The sequence below is a fragment of the Rattus norvegicus genome, chromosome 1 (genome assembly GCF_036323735.1).
Source record: "Rattus norvegicus strain BN/NHsdMcwi chromosome 1, GRCr8, whole genome shotgun sequence".
Lineage (NCBI taxonomy): Eukaryota > Metazoa > Chordata > Mammalia > Rodentia > Muridae > Rattus > Rattus norvegicus.
This window is the reverse complement of record NC_086019.1, coordinates 240,948,416-240,971,541: the sequence shown is the minus strand read 5'-3', so window position 1 is coordinate 240,971,541 and position 23,126 is coordinate 240,948,416. Positions and strand designations below refer to the sequence as shown.

At 38.8% G+C, this 23,126-nt stretch overlaps 1 protein-coding gene across 2 annotated transcripts in view; it reads right to left on the bottom strand.

Annotated features, from left to right (window-relative positions):
* Lipk (lipase, family member K) overlaps nucleotides 1–23,126 on the bottom strand; it is a 31,861-nt gene that overhangs the window by 6,420 nt on the left and 2,315 nt on the right. For both annotated transcript variants that reach the window (NM_001106374.1, XM_063287436.1), the window contains 6 exons: nucleotides 14,684–14,793; nucleotides 13,090–13,207; nucleotides 11,661–11,859; nucleotides 10,738–10,847; nucleotides 9,635–9,771; nucleotides 1,913–2,059 (listed from right to left, as the gene is read on the bottom strand). In NM_001106374.1, the coding sequence (NP_001099844.1) occupies nucleotides 1,913–2,059; nucleotides 9,635–9,771; nucleotides 10,738–10,847; nucleotides 11,661–11,859; nucleotides 13,090–13,207; nucleotides 14,684–14,782 (810 nt within the window). In that variant the 5' untranslated portion in view covers nucleotides 14,783–14,793. The remainder of the gene's footprint in view (nucleotides 1–1,912; nucleotides 2,060–9,634; nucleotides 9,772–10,737; nucleotides 10,848–11,660; nucleotides 11,860–13,089; nucleotides 13,208–14,683; nucleotides 14,794–23,126) is intronic.

The following is a 23,126-nucleotide window of genomic DNA, read 5'->3' as shown; positions in this document are numbered from 1 at the left end:
ACATATACATAAAATAAAAATAAATAAATATGAAAAAAATAAATTGAAGTGAAAGCTTTGCTCACAAAAAGTTTTGGCACAGATCTACATGTTTTAAGTCATTACCAGATTTTAAAAAATGTGTCAAATATTCTGTGAAGCCTTTGAATGTATGTAGGATGAAAGTCCTTTAATGTAGTTAAATTTATTTTGGATAGAATATTTTCTTTCACACTTTGAGTCAATTTTTAAATATAAGGACTATTTTTTATCAACATATCAAAACATTTGAACAGTTTTTAAAAATATATCTATTTATGATTAATTCAAAACTGCTGAAAACAAGCCAAAATCATAAATTGAGTTCAGAGCATTGGTATTATTAGCAATCATTATTATTTCAAAGTTCCACAAAAGCTTCACTGCTGGTTATGTGTCTCTCTCTTCTTCCTGATGTTATAATATCCATAATCTAGTTCTTAGCTGACAGTCAAAAAAGAATTTGGCCAAAGAGGGCCTCTATAGTCAAGGGTATTGCTTTATTAATATATATCAGACCCTTGAACCAACTTGCTTAGCTTAGCCTATGTGACATATTTTCATCTTCGTGACATTCTTACATCCCCATGATTAACAAGCACAGTTTCACTGGAGAATTGACTTGAGAACAGTTCAGGCCTGCTTTGCACAAAGCAAGCCTTTTATAAAAATCTTTGAATCTCACCATCAGCTCTGTAATCCAGAGTACTCAGGAGTCTGATACAGGAGTATCATGAATTCAAGGCTCATCTGGGCTATATGGTGAGTTCAAGGCCAGCCTGAACAACTTAGAGAGTACCTCCTATCTACACAATAGAGGGAGAGCAGGCTCTTGACAAAAGACTCTGAGATGGAGACCATCTTCAACTGTGTGATACCTCTGGTTTCAAACATAGTCCATGTCTAGCTGGGATGTGAAGAATAAGTTCTGAACTTTCCCTTCTTTGTACTTCAAGTTAGCTACTTATAATTTGAATGGAAAGGAGACCAGTGCTAGAAGAAAGGAAGAGTAACCATCCAAGTCAGTACCCTTAATGCTACGTTTATAGCTTAATGGAAAGACAAATTTATGTCTTTCATTTACTGGAGGGGTGATTCACAAGATAAGAATTTCCAAATTGTTAATGGATGTATGTTAGCATTTTGTCTAAGCTGCCCCACCATTATCTGGCAACTGCCAGGTGTGCTTGACTCACCATAAAATGGGGTCCTCACCCTCTTGACTTTCTTTTGCCTTCTTGTTCCCTCTCTGTCCTTTTGTCCCTTCCCTTTCTCTACCCATTCCCCTCTCCCCTCTCCACATGCTCATGGACAGCCTCTAATCTCCTCTCTCTCTCTCTCTCTCTCTCTCTCTCTCTCTCTCTCTCTCTCTCTCTCCTATGCTTTCAACACTCCTCCCCATGCTCTGAATAAACTCTATTCTATACTATGCCGTTGTGTGGCTGGTCCCTCAGGGGGAAGGGATACCTGAGCATGGGCCCTGGGAGGCACCCCCTTCCCCACACCTGACTACACATTCACCAAAACATATTTCTTCTTCCCGTATCTTTTTATAAACACAACAATGTAGAAGATTTATTTAAAAATCAATACAAAATGTAGATTCTAAAATCATTCCCTGAGTCCACTTTAGTAGGTCTGAAATAATCATAATTCTAATGAAAATAATGAGATTTTTTTATTGGTGTAGTTTTAGCCACAGCAAGAATTCGAAGCTATGTGGGCAAGCCATTTTCTCCAGTCATTTTTATAAGTGATAGTCAACTCTCAACCCTGAGTGGAGTCTTTCAAAAGACAAAACATAAGCTATCTAATATGACTTACATAAAATCCAAACTCTCAACCCCTTTGCAACAAAATCTTTGTTTTTCAGGAAGTGATTACTTATACCTACCATGTTTAAGTTTTGGGGATCAAATCCACTTAGAGAAAACAGGAAGTTGCTGCATAGCTGACGGAATAACTTCCGGTTGCACACTTTGGTAGCAATGAATTGTTCGAGCCACGTGTGTGTGGAGAACATTTTGTCACCAAATAATATCTGAAAGATGGGCGTAGAACATCACTAACTGTCATAGAGAACAGGAGCAGAGAATGTTTGTCCATCCAGGCAAGGACTGCAAGGGCAGTAACAGTATTGGTCCTGTGTGAAACCACAAGGCTGGTGAAATCTTATCTTTGTAATACTCCTAACTACCCTAAAACTTTTCAAAAGATTCATTCGTGGATCTTTTGGGCATGTTCCCTTGGAATATAGCCTGCACAGAGATTGGTAAAACATTTCTACATGGATCTAGATTCTTCTTATAACGTGAGAAGAACCTAATTCCTGTTTGCCTGAACTTTTGGGGCACCTCCTAAGCAGAATCATCGTGAAGGTGATGGCTCCCGTTTGAAGACTATCTAATGAAGCTCTTAGAACCTAGCAAAGAGTTTCAGAACAGTAAGTTTGTCCTAAGTCGTATCTGAAACAAGCAACCAGGTTTTCCTCTCTCGATCCTTTAACACGTTCCCAGAAACAAAACCCTCACTGTAAGTACTGCATCTCCACTGATGAAATATCAGGCAAGGGTGCGAGTATGTTGAATACACCCTTTGAAGTCTAAAAGCCTATCGCATCACAGTGCAAGAAAATATTGAATCCTCATGTACGTTGGTCAAATCTTGCTTTTCTTTCACCAGGGTGAATTTTATATTATTAGGGTAATAAGTTATAGGGGAGGTGAAAGATCAATTTTATTTCTTAAGAGCAATAGAAACAACCATTCACTATAAAAACTGTCACAGATTCCTTCTGAAATCCTTTACTAACTGACTATTACAACAGCAACTGAAAAAGAATAATGCACATTAATTTTCGTTGCAATAATTCACTGTAGGTTTTTACCTTTTCTTTGGTAAACTAGAGCCAGTAAATTCTTACATGGCGTAACTTAATTCCATTCTGAGTTTGAAAATGTTTTGTATTATGGAATTGAAAGGAATTACCATTTAGTAAAACATTTACTAGTCTATGATCTCTCTCTCTCTCTCTATATATATATACATATATATGTATATATATACATATATATGTACATATATATATGCATATGTATATATATCACCATGATTTAATGAATATAGTTTTTCTATTAAAGACAGAAAACAGAGGAAAGGAGAAAGAGGAGAGAATTAGGAGGGAGAGGGGGGAGAGGAGAGAGAAAGTGTAACAAGATCGGGGAAGGAGTAGGAAGAAGAGAAAGAAGGTAATGCAGGGGAAGAATGGCATTCAATTAAGTTCAAGCTTCTCAATTCTGTAGGTCATAATGCTATAACAGGCCATTGCAAAAGTCACCTAATTCATTCTGTTCTGTTCTTCATTGTGTGCTAATTACTACACAGTCCTAGCAATTACTCCACTCACCAAACTGTAACTGTGTGACTGTCCCCATTGTGATTTAGTAATCGTGGCGGCATGCAGCCACATTGTGAATTTATGTTTTAAAAAGAACGCTGACACCTATTCAGTGTTCTATGTGTGAAGACCTGGATTCCTTCAGGAAAAAGTAATTCAACTACAGAGCACATCTCATCTGATAGACTGCATGCTTTTATTCTCCGTTTATCAATACTATCTCTGTCCATACATGGGAAAAATGACATGAAGTAGCCAGTATGTTCATATAGTCAGCTACAAAAATACATGAAGGAAGAGGCCATGTCTATCTCATAGGCCCTGTTCCTTCCCAAATGCAGGGGGAAGCAGCATGGGAGTCTCAGTTTTACTCCATTCCTATAGCATTCACTATGCATTACCCAAGGACAAAGAATTACCCCTTCATCCTGACCTAAAGGAGAGTGTAGTATAGCATTGCAGAAGGCTCATTTAAAGAGGGACACATCACTGTGCACAAGCTATCAACTTGATCCTGGAGAGGGCATGTTGGTCACATGGTAAGAGGCATATAGGTCCCTGCAAGAATCTTTGCACCTTTGTGATAATTGAGCCATTTTTGTTTGTTGAAAAAAGAAGACGTCATTGCATGTTGTGGCTGTGGGAAAAACAGATATGCTGCTTCTATATGTCATTTCAATGACTATACCAGCTTGACAAATGCTACACACTATGTTAATATGAACATATGGCTTACCAAACAGAACATTGGTTGTAATACTTCAATGCTCTACTCAGCTGGGCAAGTATCTAGGCCTGGGTTTTTCTGACCGACCTTGAAAAAGTTATGAAGCTACATTTGATAAAGTATATCTATGATCCCTGCACCTGGGAGGCAGAGGCAGGAGGATTGCCACAAATCAGATGCCTGATTTGTATAGCAAGTTTGAAGTCAGGCAGGCCCAAACAAAGCACCACTACCATCCACACAGCAGAGAAACGATTGCATATAATCAAAATCATCATTCTTTTTAATTGCCCAATAATAATAATAATACTGAGATTTAGCTCTGGCACCCGTTCACTGAATGATGTGTGAAAGGTTGCTCTGCTTCTCTGAGTCCGAAGCTTTTATTTTTAAGAAACAAAATAACAATTGAGTAAAGCAGAGGAAGTTAAAAGAGAAAAGGTTCAGTGTAAATGGCAAGTTAAAAAGAAAGTAGTGAGATAGCCCAGTCACAAAAGAGCACACATGGTATGCACTCACTGATAAATGGCTATTAACCCAAAAGCTTGGAATACCCAAGATAAAATTCACAGACCACATGAAGCTCAAGAAGAAAAAAGATCAAAATATAGAAGCTTCAGTTCTTCTTAGAAGGGTGGGACAAAATACTCACAGGAGGAAAGACAGGGACAAAGAGTGGAGCAGGGACTGAAGAAAAGGTCATCCAGAGACTTCCCCACCTGGGAATCCATCCCATATGCAGCCACCAAACACAGTCACTATTGCTGATGTTAAGAAGTGCTTCCTGACAGGAACCTAATATGGATGTCTCCTGAAAGGCTCTGCCAGAGCCTTATTGATACAGATGAGGATGCTTCTAGTTAACCACTGGACTGAACATGAGAACCCCATGGAGGAATTAGAGAAAGGACTGAAGGAGCTGAAGGGGTTTGCAACCCCATAGGAAGAACAACAATATCAATGAACCAGACACCCCTTCCCCCCCAGAGCTCCCAGGGACTAAACCACCAACCAATGAGTGAGTACACATGGAGGGAACCATGACTCCAGCTGCATATGTAGCAGAGAATGGCACTGTCTGGCATTAATAGGAAGGGAAGCCCTTGGTTCTGTGAAGGCTTGTTTCCTCAGTGTAGGGGAATGCCAGGGCAGTGAGGTGGGAATGGATGGGTAGGAGTGGGAGCATCTTCACAGAAGCAGGATGAGGGGGGATGCCGGGTGGGAGATAACATTTGAAATGTAAATGCATGAAATATCCCATTAAAAATTAAAATACAAAAATAAACACGAAAATAAATAAATAACAAAGAAAGTAGAGAGACAACGATACAAAGAAGTAAATGCCCAGAGGCAGGGTGGGAAGTGGAACAAAGCAACCATAAATAAATGCTGAGTGCTCTGCACTGAACTCTAAACTGAGCTTGGCTGATACATAAACAAACTTACGCAATGCGTGTTGTGCGTGTTATTGACCAGGAATGATGCTTACCCATATTATCTCAATGAGTATCAAAGTTTGGCAAATTCTATATAAGTTTGAAAAACACAATTTAGGAGGAGTGAATAGCTTTCCCACAGCCATAAATGCATGTGACAGATACACAACAAGAGTCTAATTCTATATGACTCTAGTCCTTAGACCTGTCCTCGAGGGGATTGAACTAAATTTAATAAGGACAATGGAGCAAGACCAAGAGCAAGTGCTGACAATGAGGAGTCAGTTGCCGGATTTTTTTTCCAGAACAGATCATGTGGTAAGTACAACTTCAACCTCTACAAATCTTTAAAAGTTAAAAATCAGGGTCTGGAGAGATGGCTCAGTGCTTCTGAGCTCATACTGCTCTTGTAAGGCAGCCAAGTTTGTTTCCCAGCAGCAACAAATGCAAATAACTAGATGACCTAGAAGAAATGAGTGAGTTCATTGATGCACGTGCCTAGCCAGTACAGAATAATAAATAGACATCTGAATTGGTTAATAAAAGCTAATAATAATGAGCTGATGAAGAAGAGTCTTTCATCAAAGAAAAGCTCATGGCCAGTGATGTCATTGTTGAATTCTCCCAAGCATCTATAGAAGAGTTAAAGTTTATATCAAAATGTCTAAAAGCATCCAAATTGAAAAGGAAGAAACTCTTCCAAATTTATTCTATGAAGCCACTATTATCATGATACCCCCACAAGGAAACAGCAAAATCAGCAAATTATAGATAAATATGCCTGATGAAAATGTGGAAATATGCTTAGTGCAAAACTTAGCAAACCAAATACAATACATGGAAAAGATAAATTATTCCAATCAACTGGAATTCACCTAAATTAGCAAGAGTCAAAATATGCAGATGAAAAAGCACGATTATGATAGGCCAACAGGATGAAAGCCAGCAGCAGCAGCAGCAGCAGCAACAACAAGAGGGGGAAAAACACCAAACAAACGTATTATTGGTCTAGTGAGATATCTTAGCAGGTAAGGGTATTGTTTAAGCCTGGTGTTCTGAATTTGATTCCTGGAACACATGTCATGTTGTAAAAAGAGAACAAACTCCACAAAATTGTCCACAAACCAACCCATATACAGTTCATGTCATATATCCCCTTCCAATAATAAATTACAAAAGCATGTTATCACCTCTATAGATCCAATCACTTTGGGTGATATACCTGAATATTCTTTCATGATTAAAAACTATGAACAAGTTAGCATGAGAGGGATGTATTTCTAACATAATTACATCAATACATAATAATCCCATAGCTAGCATAATCATCACAAATGAGGAAATTTGAAAGCTCTCTAGGATCTGAAACAAGATTGTCCACTTTCACCCCAATATACAAACTAGGAGTTTAAGAGCAATAAGGCATGGCAAAGAAATAAAGGGCATCATCTATCTACTTACTATCCATCTCTACTTATTGAGAAAGTTCTTCGATACATAGATGAACCTGAACTCAAATTCATTCTGTAGTCAAGGTTAGCCTTAAACTTACTATGCCCCTGCCTCACACTCCTGACTTCTGGGGTTATAGACATGTTATCACACCTGATATTTTCTACAATTTTCAATGAAATTCAACTTTTCATCACTTGCATATAGTATGGTCATACATATAGAAAGCCCTGCAGACTACCCCATAGCTGCTAGAACTAATAAATGAATCTGACAAAATTATAGGACATAAAAGCAATGTGTAGACATCAGTAGACTTTCTACAATCCAACAGAAAATTATTCCAAAAAGGAAACAAAGCATTCTCATTTAGGATACCTATAAGAATAAAAAAGAAATAGAATAAACTAACTAGCAGGAAAAACTTTCTACAAGAGAAGTGTAAAATGGATAAACACAATCAGGGCGGACATAAAAACTAGACATGCCATTTGCACATATTAAAGGACTCTATAAAATGATTGAAGTGTGATTCAAGTCAAAATAACTATCCGATTTTCATACAATAAGAAAAGCATCTAAAATTCATATGGAAACCCGAACAATTACACAGCTAGAACACTATTGAGAAAGAAAAGCATTGCAGACATACTACCTGATTTTGTGATGTAACACAAAGCTACATTGGTAGAAATGTTGTTGTGGTTTGCCCTGGAGTTATTAGTTTTGATCCTAACTCCACTGCCCCAAGGCTGCCTAGTGAGTACTCAGGACTCAAGTGACTTCACCAGAAACTTCTCCCTATTTAAATTGTAAAGTACAGGTGAGGGCAGGAACAGGATAGAAGGAGGCCTGTCATTGGATGAGAAGGAAGAATGGGCGGGAGAAGAGTTTGAAGGAAGAGGAGGAGACAAGGAGACCGGAACAGAAGAGGGGGAGAGACAGAGTAGCCAGTAGACAACATGGCAGGTGACGTTAAGATTCCGCTCTGTGTATTTACAGGTTGTTATTAATGTTCTTAAGGAATGGATGGTACTGGGCTTTGTATGTTTAGGTGGGCAATTATATCTCATCAATTGGATCAAAGATTATTGTGTTGTGTGTTCTTTCATGTGCAGATTTAAGTGTAAGGGAGTGTGGGATGGCTAGTCTGGGCTGCCACAGAATTGGAATGTGTACTTCTGGCAAGATATCCAGAAGATATTTTGAGGCACTACAGTGCCAGACCTAGCGGGGTAAAAGACAGCATTTTATTTTTTATAATTTTACAACACAATGTCATGGCATTGACATAGCAAATACATAGGCCAATGGAAGAGAATCTTGAGAGACTAGAAAAAAACACCACCTGTGACAGCCATGTGGCCTAGGAACACTCACTGGGAAAGAACAGTCTTTTCAATATGTCATACTGCAAAGACTGGATGTGCATGTGCAGGAAATTGAAGCTAGTTCTCTTACTGCACAGAAAATAAACTGAAAACATATAAAGTTTGCAGGAGAAGTCTGAAACTCTCAGAAGAAAGGGTAGGAAAAGTGTTTGGGGGAGTTGGAATTATCAAGGGATTTAAAAATAAGATTCCCACATCATTGGTAACTGTGGTGGTTTAAATATGCTTGGCCCAGGGAGTGGCATTATTTGGAGGTGCGGCCTTGTTGGAGGAAGTGTGTCATTGTGGGCATGGGCTTTAAGACCCTTGTCCTAACTGCCTGGAAGCCATCTTCTTCTGTCTGCCTCTGGATGGGGATATAGAACCCTCAGACCCTCTAGCCCCACATTTGCCTGGATGGTACCATGCTCCTGCCTTAAATGATAATGGACTGAACCTCCAAACCTGTAAGCCATGATTGTCTTGGTCCTGGTGTCTGCTCAGAGCAGTAAACCTCTGACTAATACAGAAATAAGCCCAAAAGTAGTCAGATAGGATTTTATAAAATTAGGAGACTTCTGAATAGAAAAACAAAAAACAAAAACAAAAACAAAAACACAAAACAACAACAAGAACAACAAATGACCACATGGAAAGGGAAAAATATTTGAAAATTATATATCTGATGTGGTTGACATTCAAAATATGCCAGGAATTCAGCTTAGTGACATAAAAATGCGATTAAATGGGAGATAGAATTAAATAGATGTTTCTTAAAAGAAGATGTAGAGTCAATCTTCAAGTGTGTGTAAAAGAAATAGTGAGCCATGAGCATCAAAACACATCTCAAGACCATGGGGAGTTACTTCACTCCAGTTAGAAAACCCATTTATCAAAAGGGCTGCAGACGACAGGTACTGACGATGTGAGGAAAGGGAACTGAAGTTGGAACTGGAAGAGGATTCCTCAGAAATATCAAGTCAGGTCTCAGTTTAGCTGTGATTGGGAGTTGATGCTGAAGAAATGTTCTGGAGACAGAGATAAAGGCCCTAGAACAGGAGGCATCAGGACAAGTTCCCTGAGCTCCCTGATAAGGCAGGTCACCAGCTAACTTCCATGGAACCTTGATCACCATTTACATCACTAACTGTCTGAAAAATGCCACATGTCTTCTTGTGGTATCTGTGAAACAGGGAGATTTACAGGTCCTCACACTTTGGAGGAATTCACATACCTTGACAGCTTTCCTGGAAAGGGTGGTTAATTTTTTCATTGGGCTTTGAGTGTATTTTACTGTGACCACTGGAGCTAGCGCGAAAAACATTCTGATCTTTTTAGCCAGCTCTGGGTTCGTAGAGAATGCTATGAACGCTGCAGAGAAAGAAGCCATTAGCTCACACAAACGTCCGATCATCCCGTCGCTGCAAACCCTTGTAAAGGTAGCTATATCGAAAACAAAGCAAAACGAACCATGAGTGCTCTTTATGGGGAAGAATTTTTAAATCTCTCAAGGGTACAACTGGATCTCTCTTGTGTTCTTGGGGGAGAGGTCCAGTGACATTCTGTGGAGCATAGATATTAAACGCAAGGGACCATACTGGCTTTAATATAAAGCCAACCTATCATCTTGACTTCTAACTCAATAGCCTCCTTTTAAGAATCAGAGTTTCTTAAATATCTGATGATAGCAACCTACCGGTCATAACTATTCTATGTGTATGTGAGAACTATGCAGGGATGTATACATAGTTTCACATATACATCCATCATATATATATGTTTTGGCCTCAGTGTCCTCTCTCTTTTTTAAAAAGATTTATTTATTGGTATATAGTATCCCATATACATGTATGCCTGCATACCAGAAGAGGGCACCAGATTTCATTATAGATGGTTGTGAGCCACCATGTGATTTCTGAGGATTGAACTCAGGACCTCTGGAAGAGCAGCCAGTGCTCTTAACTGCTGAGCCATCTCTCTAGCTTGACTGTGAGAAATTCAAAGGGAAAATGTTTATCTTTGTTTCCACAGAATACAACCTGGGGTCTTAATGTCTGCTGAGAACACAAATTAAGTTCTATCAACCTCCAAATTCAGTGTTGGGATAAATTTCTCACGGTCGTTCTTGCTTTATTTACTCTTCAGAACCTACCTAAAGGAAATGGCTTTTCAGAGTCATGAAACTAAAGACTATACAGAAAACCAACGAACCAATGAACCAACCAACCAACCAACCAACCAACCAACAAACCAACCAACCAACCAACCACCTGATCCTTTCCAGAAACTCAGAAGAAAATACTTAATATTGTTCGATTTCGCCCAGTCCAAACACACCTATGGTGGTGCCCTGCGAGTGGCCCACATAGAAGAGTTGCTTCTGTCCACTTTTCTCTAAGATCAGATTGATTGTAGCTGGAAGATCGTATTTAGCCATCTCATCCAAACTGCCAACAAGGAAAGATGAAATTAGAAACGAGGATCTGTGGTTGTTAGACCTGCAGTGTTTGCAAACAGTACTTGCAGACGTTGATACTCAGATTTGGATTTATGTTATTTTGTCCCCCGCCCCCCGCGTCCCCAGCCCCCTCCCCCCGACACCCTCCTCTGACTCCCAGAGCTGAGGACTGAACCCAGAACCCAGGCCAGGGCCTTGCGCTTGCTAGGCAAGCGTTGTACCTCGAGCTAAATCCCCAACCCCAGGTTTGTCTTTTCGTGAGGGAGAGTGACAACACAGTGTGTGAGAACAGCTTCCCACATTTCCATCTTCACTGTCAGGAAACTGGAATAAAAGATCTGATGGAATGCCTACTGATAATTTTTCTGCGAGGCTCAGTCATGTTCCATTTATCGCAGAGATTTAGGAAATATTACTTGAGTTTCCGAAAGAACACAGAAACGAGGCCATGAAGCCAATGGTGATCTCAGTGGCGTGGTTCTTAGTTCAGAGGAAGAGCAAACCTCGCCCCTGTGACTAAGCTTGTCAGGCTTCAGGAACAACTCCCTGCTACTTATAGTCACATTTTGATCGGGACAGAGCAACACAACCCCCGACCCCACCCCACCTCACCCCAGTCAGTCACACCAGGAAGGAAACAAGGCTTTTAGAACAAGCAATTAACTAGAGAGTTTATTCTGAGATGCAGGAAAGAGGAAATTCTAGTTTGCTTCTTGCAGATTGTATCGGGTGCATTTGGACAGAGAAGGGAAACCAGGAAGAATTGATGCTTGTAAATGAATCAGGAACAGGCTTCTCTTACCTGAAGGCCCAGTATTCCGGTGACTTAGGTGACAGTCGCAGGTGTTTTCTGGACCAGGTGTTTCCTCGACTGTTCCCCAACCACACGTCATAACCACTATCGGCCAGAAGAAAAGCCAAGCTGTTGTTGGGCAGGTTGCAAATCCAGTTACTGGCGGATGCAATTAAGCCATGCTGCAGATACACAACTGCCTTCGGAACTGGAAAAAACAGACAGCAAGGGTTTCCTCCCCGATGCCCTCAGCCTTCCTGCAAACTCTGCTTTCTGACATATTCCCACATAAGCAAAATTAAGAGATGACATTTTGCCCCAGGTAAGCCTAGTCTCTTAGGGATCCAGTCTTTTTTTAGAGACTCTTTCCCCGGGGCACATAATTATGCCCCACTTTCTTCATTTATAAAGTGAAGATTATGTATAGTATATCATGTCACATACGGGTTTATTAGAGCCAGATTTTTCTGGTTCAAAAATCTATCTTGCTATGTTCGTATATATGTGCTTCCTGTTATTTACATAGTGGTAAATAATTGCAAGTGCTCTCTCACAGGGAAGGTTTAAGAATTCAATTAAAAATAAAACATGTAAAAGACTTCACAGTAGGGTTGGCGATTTAGCTCAGTGGTAGAGCGCTTGCCTAGGAAGCGCAAGGCCCTGGGTTCGGTCCCCAGCTCCGGAAAAAAAAAAAAAAAAAGAAAAAAAAAGACTTCACAGTAAAATGTTAACTCTACTACTATTTTCATTCACATTATTTTATTTCTTAAGGAGCATCTTGTTGGAGGCTGCAGAGATGTTTCAGATTTAGAGCACTGGTTGCTTTTGCAGAGGACCCAGGGTTGGATTCCCAGCGGGTACAAAGGCAGACCACAAACGTGTGCAACACTAGGACCAGGGATCTGACACCATCTTCTGGCCTCTAGAAGTAGCAGAGACACATGGTACATGGACATATATGCAGGTAAATATTCATATATAAAAATTAAATGAAAATAAATCAACCTAATTTATTTGAATTTGAATATCATTAAAGCTAGGAAAATTTTTCTGGGTTGACAGATTTAGAAGGCAAACTGAAAGATTTTGAGGACTGACCACATTTAGGATGCCAGTGAGAAGACCATGACAAGGGTGACGCTTGGGTTTCTAAACTATGGAGGTACTATCATGATGAGGGCTTATTTCCTTTTATTTCAGTATTTTGTTTTTGTTGGAGGGACAAAGACATGGAGAAAAGGAACATCTAAATAGTATATATATATATATATATATATATATATATATATATATATATATATATATACTGGAAAAAGATTTTTTTTCTTCTCTGATAAAAGGACCATGACCTATCTTGAACAAAGGTGTCCTGCTGCTGCCAGGATGGCTAGACATTTCCATTTTAGACATTTTGATTTCAAAGCAAAGAAAATCATACCTGCTTTCCTTGAGCATCCTTTCCCATGAGGAATTCGGTAAGTTCCAAGGATATAACCATCCTCTGTTACAACATCATGCCTTTCATAAGGGTAGCCCCAGTAAGAAATAATTTCACTCTGAAAAATACATACCTGTAATTCACTTTGCTTTGTGTGTGTGTACACTGTAATATAGTTCTTTTACTAACTATGCATTAGGCAACAACATGTAGCAGGAAAAATTATACCAACTTGGGAAATATATGATGAAGGGACTGAGCACAAAGTGGTAACATATGGTTGGGATGACTTAGCATCTTCAGGGTAGTGTCTAAATATGCCTGTGGGCTTAGTGTTACCAACCACAGTAGTCCATTCTTAAGATGTTTTGGCAACAAGAAATAGACATGCTTGGCTAATGAGGGAAACCACAAGAGATTGGAAAGTATATTGCAGCTAAAGATAAGTGAGCTCCTACAAATTTGGCTCCAAAGGGATATAAAAGGAAGTGGTTATTAGAATCCAGGAAAGGAAAGGAAGACAGATGACTAAGTTAACTTCTCCAGAATAGAACAAGAAAAAGTGCAAAACAAAAGCAAATAATCTAAAACCCTTTTATCTCACTCTTCTCTGTCTATCATCTATCTATCTATCTATCTATCTATCTATCTATCTATCTATCTATCTATCTATCTATAACATCTGACAGAGTTTTAGATATAGTCCTTATAGGTCAGCATTTTGGATGGAACAAAAAGAAAAGCGTAAAGAAGTACAAGATGAGTTGGAAGGCCATCAGAAACTTCCCTGTCCACAGACACTCATGGAAGCAGAAACAAATGTTGCAGGATATAAGCTTGGTCTTTTTCATCAATTCTGTGAAGGAGTCTTTGTGATAGAATTGTAAATGTTTTAGAATTGAGAATATTGAAGGCCAGCAAAGTTAGTAATTTATCCAAGACAATACATTAGGAAGGGGTAAATGATTTATTAATGAGACAATAAGGTTAGCTGCACAGTCTATACCATTACCACAAGGCTACATGTTTGCTCCTGTGAGGCACACAGTGCATGCTTGGGTTATACTGTTACTGAGTATAGTGTTAAGAGCCTAGACTCTCAAGACAGACTGTATGACATGGTGTGCATCTGCTGTTCTAGTTATTAATCCACTATCACAAATGCACAGAGTTGACATGTGCCATCTGCCTTTCTAACATAGAAAAAAGTTCACTGATGGTATGAAATTATTGGACATAAACCAAACCTGGCTTATTAAACCCTCAAAGAACACTTCTATAGCTCACAAAGTCATGAAGGTGGATTACACAAAGCCCCAGAAAGAATTCAAGGATACGCAGCAGAGGAATTACCAAAAATAAATCTTGAACCTTCTCTTCAGAAAGCCACAGCTAGATATGAGCTCAGACCACAAGAACTGTTGCTCCAATGTGAGTCTGAGCTTTTAGTCCTAAAATTTAGTTAGTTTTGGGAAGGAGCAAAGGAGGAAGTCTAGACTTAATCATTAGAGAAATTCTTGATACACAAATTATACCTAAAATGTGACCAATTAATAATTTCTTATCTTATTTTTTTCCTCAATGAATGACTTACAATGTTCATATTGGCTTCAGGATTTGTGATGCTCTCTTGCATATGGCCATATATGGGTCCAGGAAGAAACATACAACATGTTGCTAAAAGCCACCACATTTGGAGTCTGCCTGGGAAAGGAAATATCAATGCAACATCATCAAGGAGAAATCTCGCAGAAGGAAAATTGGTGTGATTTTTTTTTAATGACACTGGTGAGGAAGTGAGTAGGATCACAAACATTTAGGCTGTATTTTAAGCAATATACTGAGTTATTAAGGATTCATTCCATGAAAATCTTAAATGTGATATTAGATAAGAAAAGAGTGAAGTAGGGAGCAAATGTGGGAAGGAAGGTAAAAGATACAAGAAAAACTGAGTCTTCAGTAGGTAATTAGGGAAAAGAAATGATGGATAATTGCTGAAAAAATGTATTGACGAATGTGCTGCTCATAGAACATTGACTATTTCTAAGAATTATATAAGTTACCTTCTCATGGAGCCACGTGATATGCATTTCTACTACTGAGCTATAACTCTGGCCCTATCAGTGTAATTTATTATACTCAGTAATTTTATTTACAAAAGATAGAACTAAAGAAAAGGTAAGGCATAAATGTTCCATGCATATAATATTCTTTATGATGTATCCAACATGTTATAATTTTACAAAATATAAAATTATCAAAATTCATTATTAATGAAGGAGCACATTATTTAGCTATAAATATATGTTTAAAAGTAATCTTCACATTGACCAAAGACATTAATGTAAGTTCTGAACTTTGAAACTGCTAGAAACAAATACTTCAAGATATAGGAATTGGCAAGAACTTTCTGAAAAAAGAGAAACTTCAATTCCCAGGAAATTTGCAGAAATGAGATTACATGAAACTAAAAAGTTTCTAAACCATCAAGGAAATAGAGCAGAAAGGCAGCCCACACAATGGGAGGACACTTCTGTCTGCTGTACATCCAACAAGGGACCAGTATCCAGAATACATAAAGAACTAAAAAACTAGACACAAACCTTTCCAAAATAATTCAGTAAATGGAACAAGTAAGATTTTTAGACAATTCTCTAAAAGAAACCAATAAATTTATAGACAGATGTTCAATATCCTTAGCTATTAGGGAAATAAAAATCAAAATGACATCTGGGCTCCCTGCCTGCTGAGCCAAAATGGCTATCATTGAGGAAACATGTGAAGGCAAATGTTGGTAAGGATCGAGGAGAAAGATGCACTCAGTAGGACTGTCCATTAACGCAGCCACTGTGAGATTCATCCAGAGATTCCTTAAAAACCTGAAACTCGGACACCATAGGGGGCCAGTGAGATGGCTTAGTACCAAGCTTGATGACCTAAGTTCATTCCTGTGGTTCTTACAGGTGTGTAGATGGAGGCTGCCTAAGAAGCAAATGCTGTTTCTAAGCAGCTATACCACCAAACATGTCTCTCCCCAGCGATCATTAACCACCTGCTCTTAGGGTCGGGTGGAAGCTCTCTGCATCTTGTCTACTGGCTCCTGAGCTACTGGTGACCCTCTTATGCACCTCTATACATTTCTGCTCATGAGTTCCTTGTATGTCATCTCTTGAGACCCTGTGACTTAAGCAGAGCATCCTGGGCTTTCTTTAACTCCTTGTGTGCCACCCTCTAAGCCCTTCATGAACCCCCAAGCGCCACCCCCTGAATTTTGCCTTTTTTTTCCCTTTCACAATGGGACATTAGTGGCCCAGTGTTATGAGGGTCTCTTGTGGGATCCAAAGCTGCTCTAATTTGAAAAAAATAATGGCCAGGCCATGTTGGATAGCAGTGTTCTACAAAATATACATATACATAGATGATATATATATATAGTTGTATACAGCTATATAACTTGATTAGACCTATATAACTTGATATATAGAGAGTTATATGTAACTATGTAATTTGTTGACATGTGCATACCACAAGCCTGATTTTCTTGATAATCATAATTTACAGTGTTAAAGCTAGGCAATATTCATAATCAATATACTATCTAAGTTTGTTTAACCTATTTATTTGTCTTTAACATTTTATTATCTGAATTATTCCACTTAATCATAGTATAACTAATTTTATAAAGAATACAAATGGGGAAAAGCTGGCTTAGTATTTCTTTATCAATTCATTTTCTTTAAAAAAAAAAAGGCCCGTGTAGGGAAGGAAAAGATAAAGTGAAGTATGGATTGCCAAATCAGAGCTTCATCTTTCACAGGTTGCTTTAATTAGAGACTCTCATCATTATGGAGGCCACTGCAATTGTTGTGCTTGAATCTGACTGGACAAAACAAGTCAAGACTAATATTATCTAACAGTGTAAGACTCTCCCACCCAAAGATATCCCTTTACTACTAAAGGTTATTTGTTTTTTTCTTTATCTGTTATAACCAGAGAATGGAGAAACTTACAGAAGAATCACTGCCTCCTGACTTTTTTGTTTTCACACTGTTAAGTATTTTAGATAACTGCTGGCAGTTCTCATAACAAAACATTTAGTACTGACAGAGATATACAGAGATGATGGGATTGAGGGCATTCACTTAAGAAAGAATTATCAGAAGCAACAGAGACTCAGATTGCTCCATGACCAGAACTGTTGGGCTTATTAACCAGGACTTATGAGGAACTTGGATACTGTCCTTGATTAATTCATGCCCTAATTCCCCTTAAGGGAACTCTTAAAGTGCTCAGAAGTCAAGACAGAAGTGGCAGAAAATATGCGGGGACCGAATCCTGCAGAATGATCTTACTTTGGAAAGCACACAAAGATTGATGTGTACATATGGGGCTGTGATCAATCTGCTTTCTCAGTGGCAAAGGAAGCTAATGATGAATTTTACACAAGTCTTGAGTTAAATGTCTGGCTCTGTTTTTTTTTTTTTCAACAGCCATGGCAGTTTACAAGTTTTAGATCTCAGACTTCAACTTCAGAGAGCAACAATGACCATTAGACATGACTCCTGGGCTCCCAGCCCATCCCTGTGCTCACACCAGTTACATGCCCAAGATAGGATGTCTTGTTTTTCTCTATTATTAGTTATGTTACTCTTATAGTCCATTTAACTCCCTTGTCTGTGTCATCAGGATCATAACTAACACCTACATGTAGATTTAACTTAAGATAATGCATCCTGTTGTAATACACAGATGAAAGATAGTATCTGAAAAGCATTGAACAATGCTTGGCTCTCAACAAGTGGTCCCTATTGTTTCGTTACTCAGTGACTCTTTCAGATGTGTGTATCTTGGCTCTTCAGCTACTTCACTGGCTTCTTAAGGAAGTATTACCTTTCACACCAGTATAGTTTTCTTTTCTCTTGCTGTGACAAACAACAAGATTAAAAGCGAATTAAGGGAAGAAAATATTTACTTGTTTTATAGTTCCTGGTCACATTCAAGCAGGAGTTTAAGAAAGAAACCAAAGGAAGATGTTTCTTAATGGTTCACTCGGTCTACTTGCTCTCTCTCTCTGTCTCTCTGTCTCTCTGTCTCTCTGTCTCTCTGTCTCTCTGTCTCTCTGTCTCTCTGTCTCTGTCTCTCTCTGTCTCTCTCTGTCTCTCTGTCTCTCTGTCTGTCTCTCTCTCTCTCTCTCTCTCTCTCTCTCCATCCCTCCTTCCTTCCTTCTTCCTTCCTTCCTTTCCTTTCCTTTGCAGCCCAGAACTACCTTCTCAGAGAATAGTACTATCCACAGTGGGCTGGATTTTCTTACACCAATTAGCAATAAAAGCAATCCCTTATAGACATGCTGTCTTGGTTAGCTTTTTGTCAAAGCACAAAGTTTTTGTATAAAGTACAAACTAAAATCACCTTGGAGGAGGAACCTCAATTTAGAAAGTATCTTCATCAGATTTTTCATAAGCAATTTTATAAGTTTTGATTAATGATTGATATAGGAAGGGACCAGCTCTTTGGGACAGTGGTAGTGTACCCCTTGCCAGGAGGTTCTGGGAGGTATAAAAATGTAGTCTATACCCTTAACATAGTTGTGACACTGGGGGGTGGGTTTTAAAGCTTTGAAAAGCTAGTGCCATCCCCAATCTCCCTCTCTCTCTCTCTCTCTCTCTCTCTCTCTCTCTCTCTCTCTCTCTGTGTGTCTCTGTCTCTGTCTCTGTGTGTCTCTGTCTGTCTCTCTGTCTGTCTCTGTCTCTCTCTGTCTGTCTCTGTCTCTGTCTCTGTCTCTCTCTCTCCCTTTCCCTCCCCTTCCTCATGGTTGTATCTTAAAATGCAAGCTCTCAGCTACTGCTCCAATGCCATGTGTGCTGTCTTGCTGCCACGATCCCAGCACTGACAATCATGCTCTGACACCAAAAGCTCCAACTCTTCTTCCTTAAAAACCAAAACAAAGGGCTGGGGAGATGACTCAGTGGTTAAGAGCACTGACTGTTCTTCCAGAGGTCCTGAGTTCAATTCCCAGCAACCACATGGTGGCTCGTAGCCACCTGTAATGGGGTCCGATACCCATTTCTGGTATGTCTGAAGACAGCCACAGTATATTCAGATAAATAATCAATAAACAAGTCTTAAAAACAACAACAAAACGCAAAACCCCTCAAACTGGGTATTGTGCAATTCTTTCAACTGAATTGTAAACTGTAACTGAATGCTCATTCTGAACCATGCTTACTTCCCAACAGGATTATGAGGAGAATGAGGAATCTCTATGTTCTTATCACTTCTAACAATAATTTTATTTTGATTATATAAAGAATCTTGCATATTTAACCATAATTATGTATGGACTGAGCTAAGTCATAATTATTATTTATTCTAATAAATGTCAACTTAGCATTCAGATAGGATTAGTCCATTTTGTTTTCACTGAGTCTTACTTATAAATTTATTCTCAAGATATTAACTGGTGTTAGATTGAATATAGTGCAACACATTAGATAATGAAAACAGAGGACCAAGATTGTCATAACGGGTTTGAGCATAAAATTATCAGTGACAAAACTGAAAGATACAAGGCTCGAAGATATGAAAGCATTCTCTGTATGTTGATCATTATAAAAAAATCATTGTGAAGATGCACAAACTCGAGTCAAATGTATGTATGACATCTCCATAGTTCAACAAAGTTGAAAAACTGCTATGTATGCAAAAGGAAACAATAATTAGATCTTCCTAGTCATTGACAAGTTACATGCCATTTCCTTTTTCCCTCCTTCACTCCATTCCTTTCCTCCCCCTTCTCTTTGTTTTTCCCCTTTTGACCACCCTAAAACTCACTATGTAGAGCAGCCTAGACTCGAACTTGAGATTTTACTGACTCTAACTGTTTGGACTGCAACAGGTGTGATTATACTTGATTGATATTTTCTTGATTAGTGAGTTAAGAGCTATAAAGATGAGAAATCCCTCTCCCTATGAAGAAAGAGTAATTTGAAGATAGACACAAAGAGAGAGACAGACACATACACACAGAGAAAGGATGGTTTAGCGCTTGGAAAATGTGTCCCCATTAGACACAAAAGACGCTTGAATTATTTACATCTATGCATTTTTCAGGAGATGTTAGAAAAAACACATGGTCACATTTTCAGCAGATTAAACTGCATCATCATATTCAGAACTTCATATAATAGAGAGCATAAACTAACCAAGAATTTAGCATAATCTTACAGAACCACAATAAGATATTAGCCTCTAGAAAGAAAAATAATAATCAAAGATTATAAAAATACTTAAACTGTGTTAAAAGCAAAGCCCACCAGCCTGCTTTAAATAAGCAATACAGTTTAAACACAAGGGAAAATGGGTTGAAAGTCAAAGGAAGTACATATACCACATAAACAGTAACCCTAAGAAAGCAGGGGTATTTACATCAGACAAAGCAGGCTTCTACACTTGGGTGTTGTTAGAGATATGTCATAATGTTAGTCTATAAATGGAAGACAATAGTGAGTTCATCACCAGGACAAAGAAAACCTATACACAGGCATCTAATAATAGACCTATGGAAGTCATGAAGTCTGACAAAACTAAAGTCATCTGCTTTGCAGTGTCTTACCTCTGTCCTACACTGAACCAAAGCACAGAAACCAAAATTCTTGCCTATGGCAAGTCATAGAAATTAGAAGACCTCTGAGAAATAAGGCACTAAGGGAAAGAAAGGCCTCTTTGTCTATCTGCCTCCTTTGTTGATGATTATTCCAGAGAAGCCCTCCCATGTAGGAAGGAATGACTCTGAGAGGCCAAGAGGAATGTCCTCTAGGCTTTGCTGGGGTTTCCCCCTTTTCAGTCTGTCATCATTACATCATGCCCTGTGTCAAAAAACACCTTTCTACACAGATACCCATTTACCCTAAAATTCAGGCTTATAAATAGAGTTTTTCCTGGGTACAGAACCCTTCATATTTCTCTAGTAAATCAAATTTTCGTACTCATTTGTATGGAACAAGCTGTATGCCTGGAAGTCAGAGGGGAGCGTATGTGAATCATTCTTTCTTGGCACCATGTAGGGTGTAGGGATTGAGCCGAGGTAACCTGACTTGGAAAGAAGTCCGTCTACCTCAGAACCATCTCAGTGGCTTTAGGGATATTCATTTCGGTCACACAAAAGATTGATGAAATAAATCCGTATACCTTTCTCTTGTCAACTTGTCCTTTATTATAAGGTCCAACACCTGTATGAAGGCTGAGGCACAGTGATAGACCTTTCTAGTCCCTAAAGTTTTGATGTTGCAACTTAAAGTGTTAGGAGCACATGACTGGTTTAGAGTTTGTAGATGAGATTGTGAGGCAAATGGCAAAGTCCAAGAGGAAGACAGAGTTTTACTTTGCTTTTCTTGTTTTTCCAAACCAAAGTCTTGGCTCTGCCTGCAGTGCTTCATCAAGAAATGCAGGTAACTTTCCTTTGTCTACTTCTCCCCAGATAAACACAACCAAAAGAAAATTATTGTGTGAATTAGTTTCTGGCTTGTGACTACCTTGATGACATTTTTGGTATAGAACCAAGATATTTTGGTGTTCTGATTAATTTTGTAAATTTTGTACCAGAGACATTTGTTATTTTCCTTTTATTTTCTCTGTTTTCTGATATGTGTCCCTGTCAGGAGCCATAATGGGACAAGCTAATAACTAGCAGGTGATCTTCCTGAGATGGCCTGCTTCATATTATCATGTAGTCTGCAACAGGTTTATTCTGATAGAGCAAGGCCGTAGGAGAATTCATTTTAGGAACGATTCCTGCTATTAATATGCTTTTCCTATTATCATTAAACATATATAACAATCACTCAGTAAAAGCAACCCCTTTGGAGCAGATCTACGAAGATGTACTGTCTTGTAGTGATGCTATACAGACAAATAGATGACTTCCTAAGTTTTAATGATGATCCTACAAGAATTCCTAAAATTATATCCATGATTATTAAGCTCTTTCATAGTAGGACTGCTATTAGGTTCTCTTCTGATATCAAAACTGCAATGAGAACTCTGCCAGTCTCCCAAGTGTCACCAGTTAATTGCTTTTAGATGGTAACCAGACTTTCTCCTACTCAGAGCACGTTTCAAGAGGTTGGAAAACAATCAAAAGTCATAAAAAGGGAACTAATGATTTATTATAGGTACTAGGACAGAAGATGAAAAAATATCAGCTGTATTTATCTATCAAAATTTCACTAATAACTTAGTTATGGTTTTGAACCTTCAGTGACCCTGTGGAGTTGTGATAAGTGATGGATGTTTAGCCAGGTAATTACTCCTAATGGATATGCAGGTAAACATTCTCTGTTGTAAACTTCCATTTCAATTTATCATTTGATATTTTGTGTGAACTTATGATGAACTTTGTAACATGTGATCATGTATTCTGAAAGATGTATAAGTAAGTACTAAAGACAAAGAGAAACTTTTTCCCCTTAGGAGACATTTTTGCCTTTCCCGGCTTAGAGTTAGAAACTTTTTCCCTTTCCCCACTTAGAATTTTCCCTTCCCCCACTTAGGATCTTTCTGCTTTTCCCCTTAAATAGCTTTCATAGGAAACTTTTTTACAACTTAGCAATCAACTCTATAATCACTTTCTAAAGTGTCCCTTTTTCTTCCTGCAACTTCAGACTAGCAGGCTGAAAGTTAGGGCTGCACAGTTTCTGCTGAGATAGAACAAAAGCCACATTGCTTAACCCGACCCCACCACATACACGCGCACGCGCACACTCGCGTACGTACACACACACACACACACACACACACACCACACCACACACACACCACACCACACACACACACACACACACACACACCCCACACCCCACACCCCCCCCCACACACACATCTGTTAGGCTACAGATGTCAAGCGCCTAAACAGAAACCTTTTGCCCTCAGAAAGAACAAGAAAGTTTTTAGGAGTTTTTAGAAGTTACCATCAGCATTTCAGTATAGTTATAGAGCTAGAATGTCCGGAGACCCTCAGACCTTACAGCCACATCAGTGTC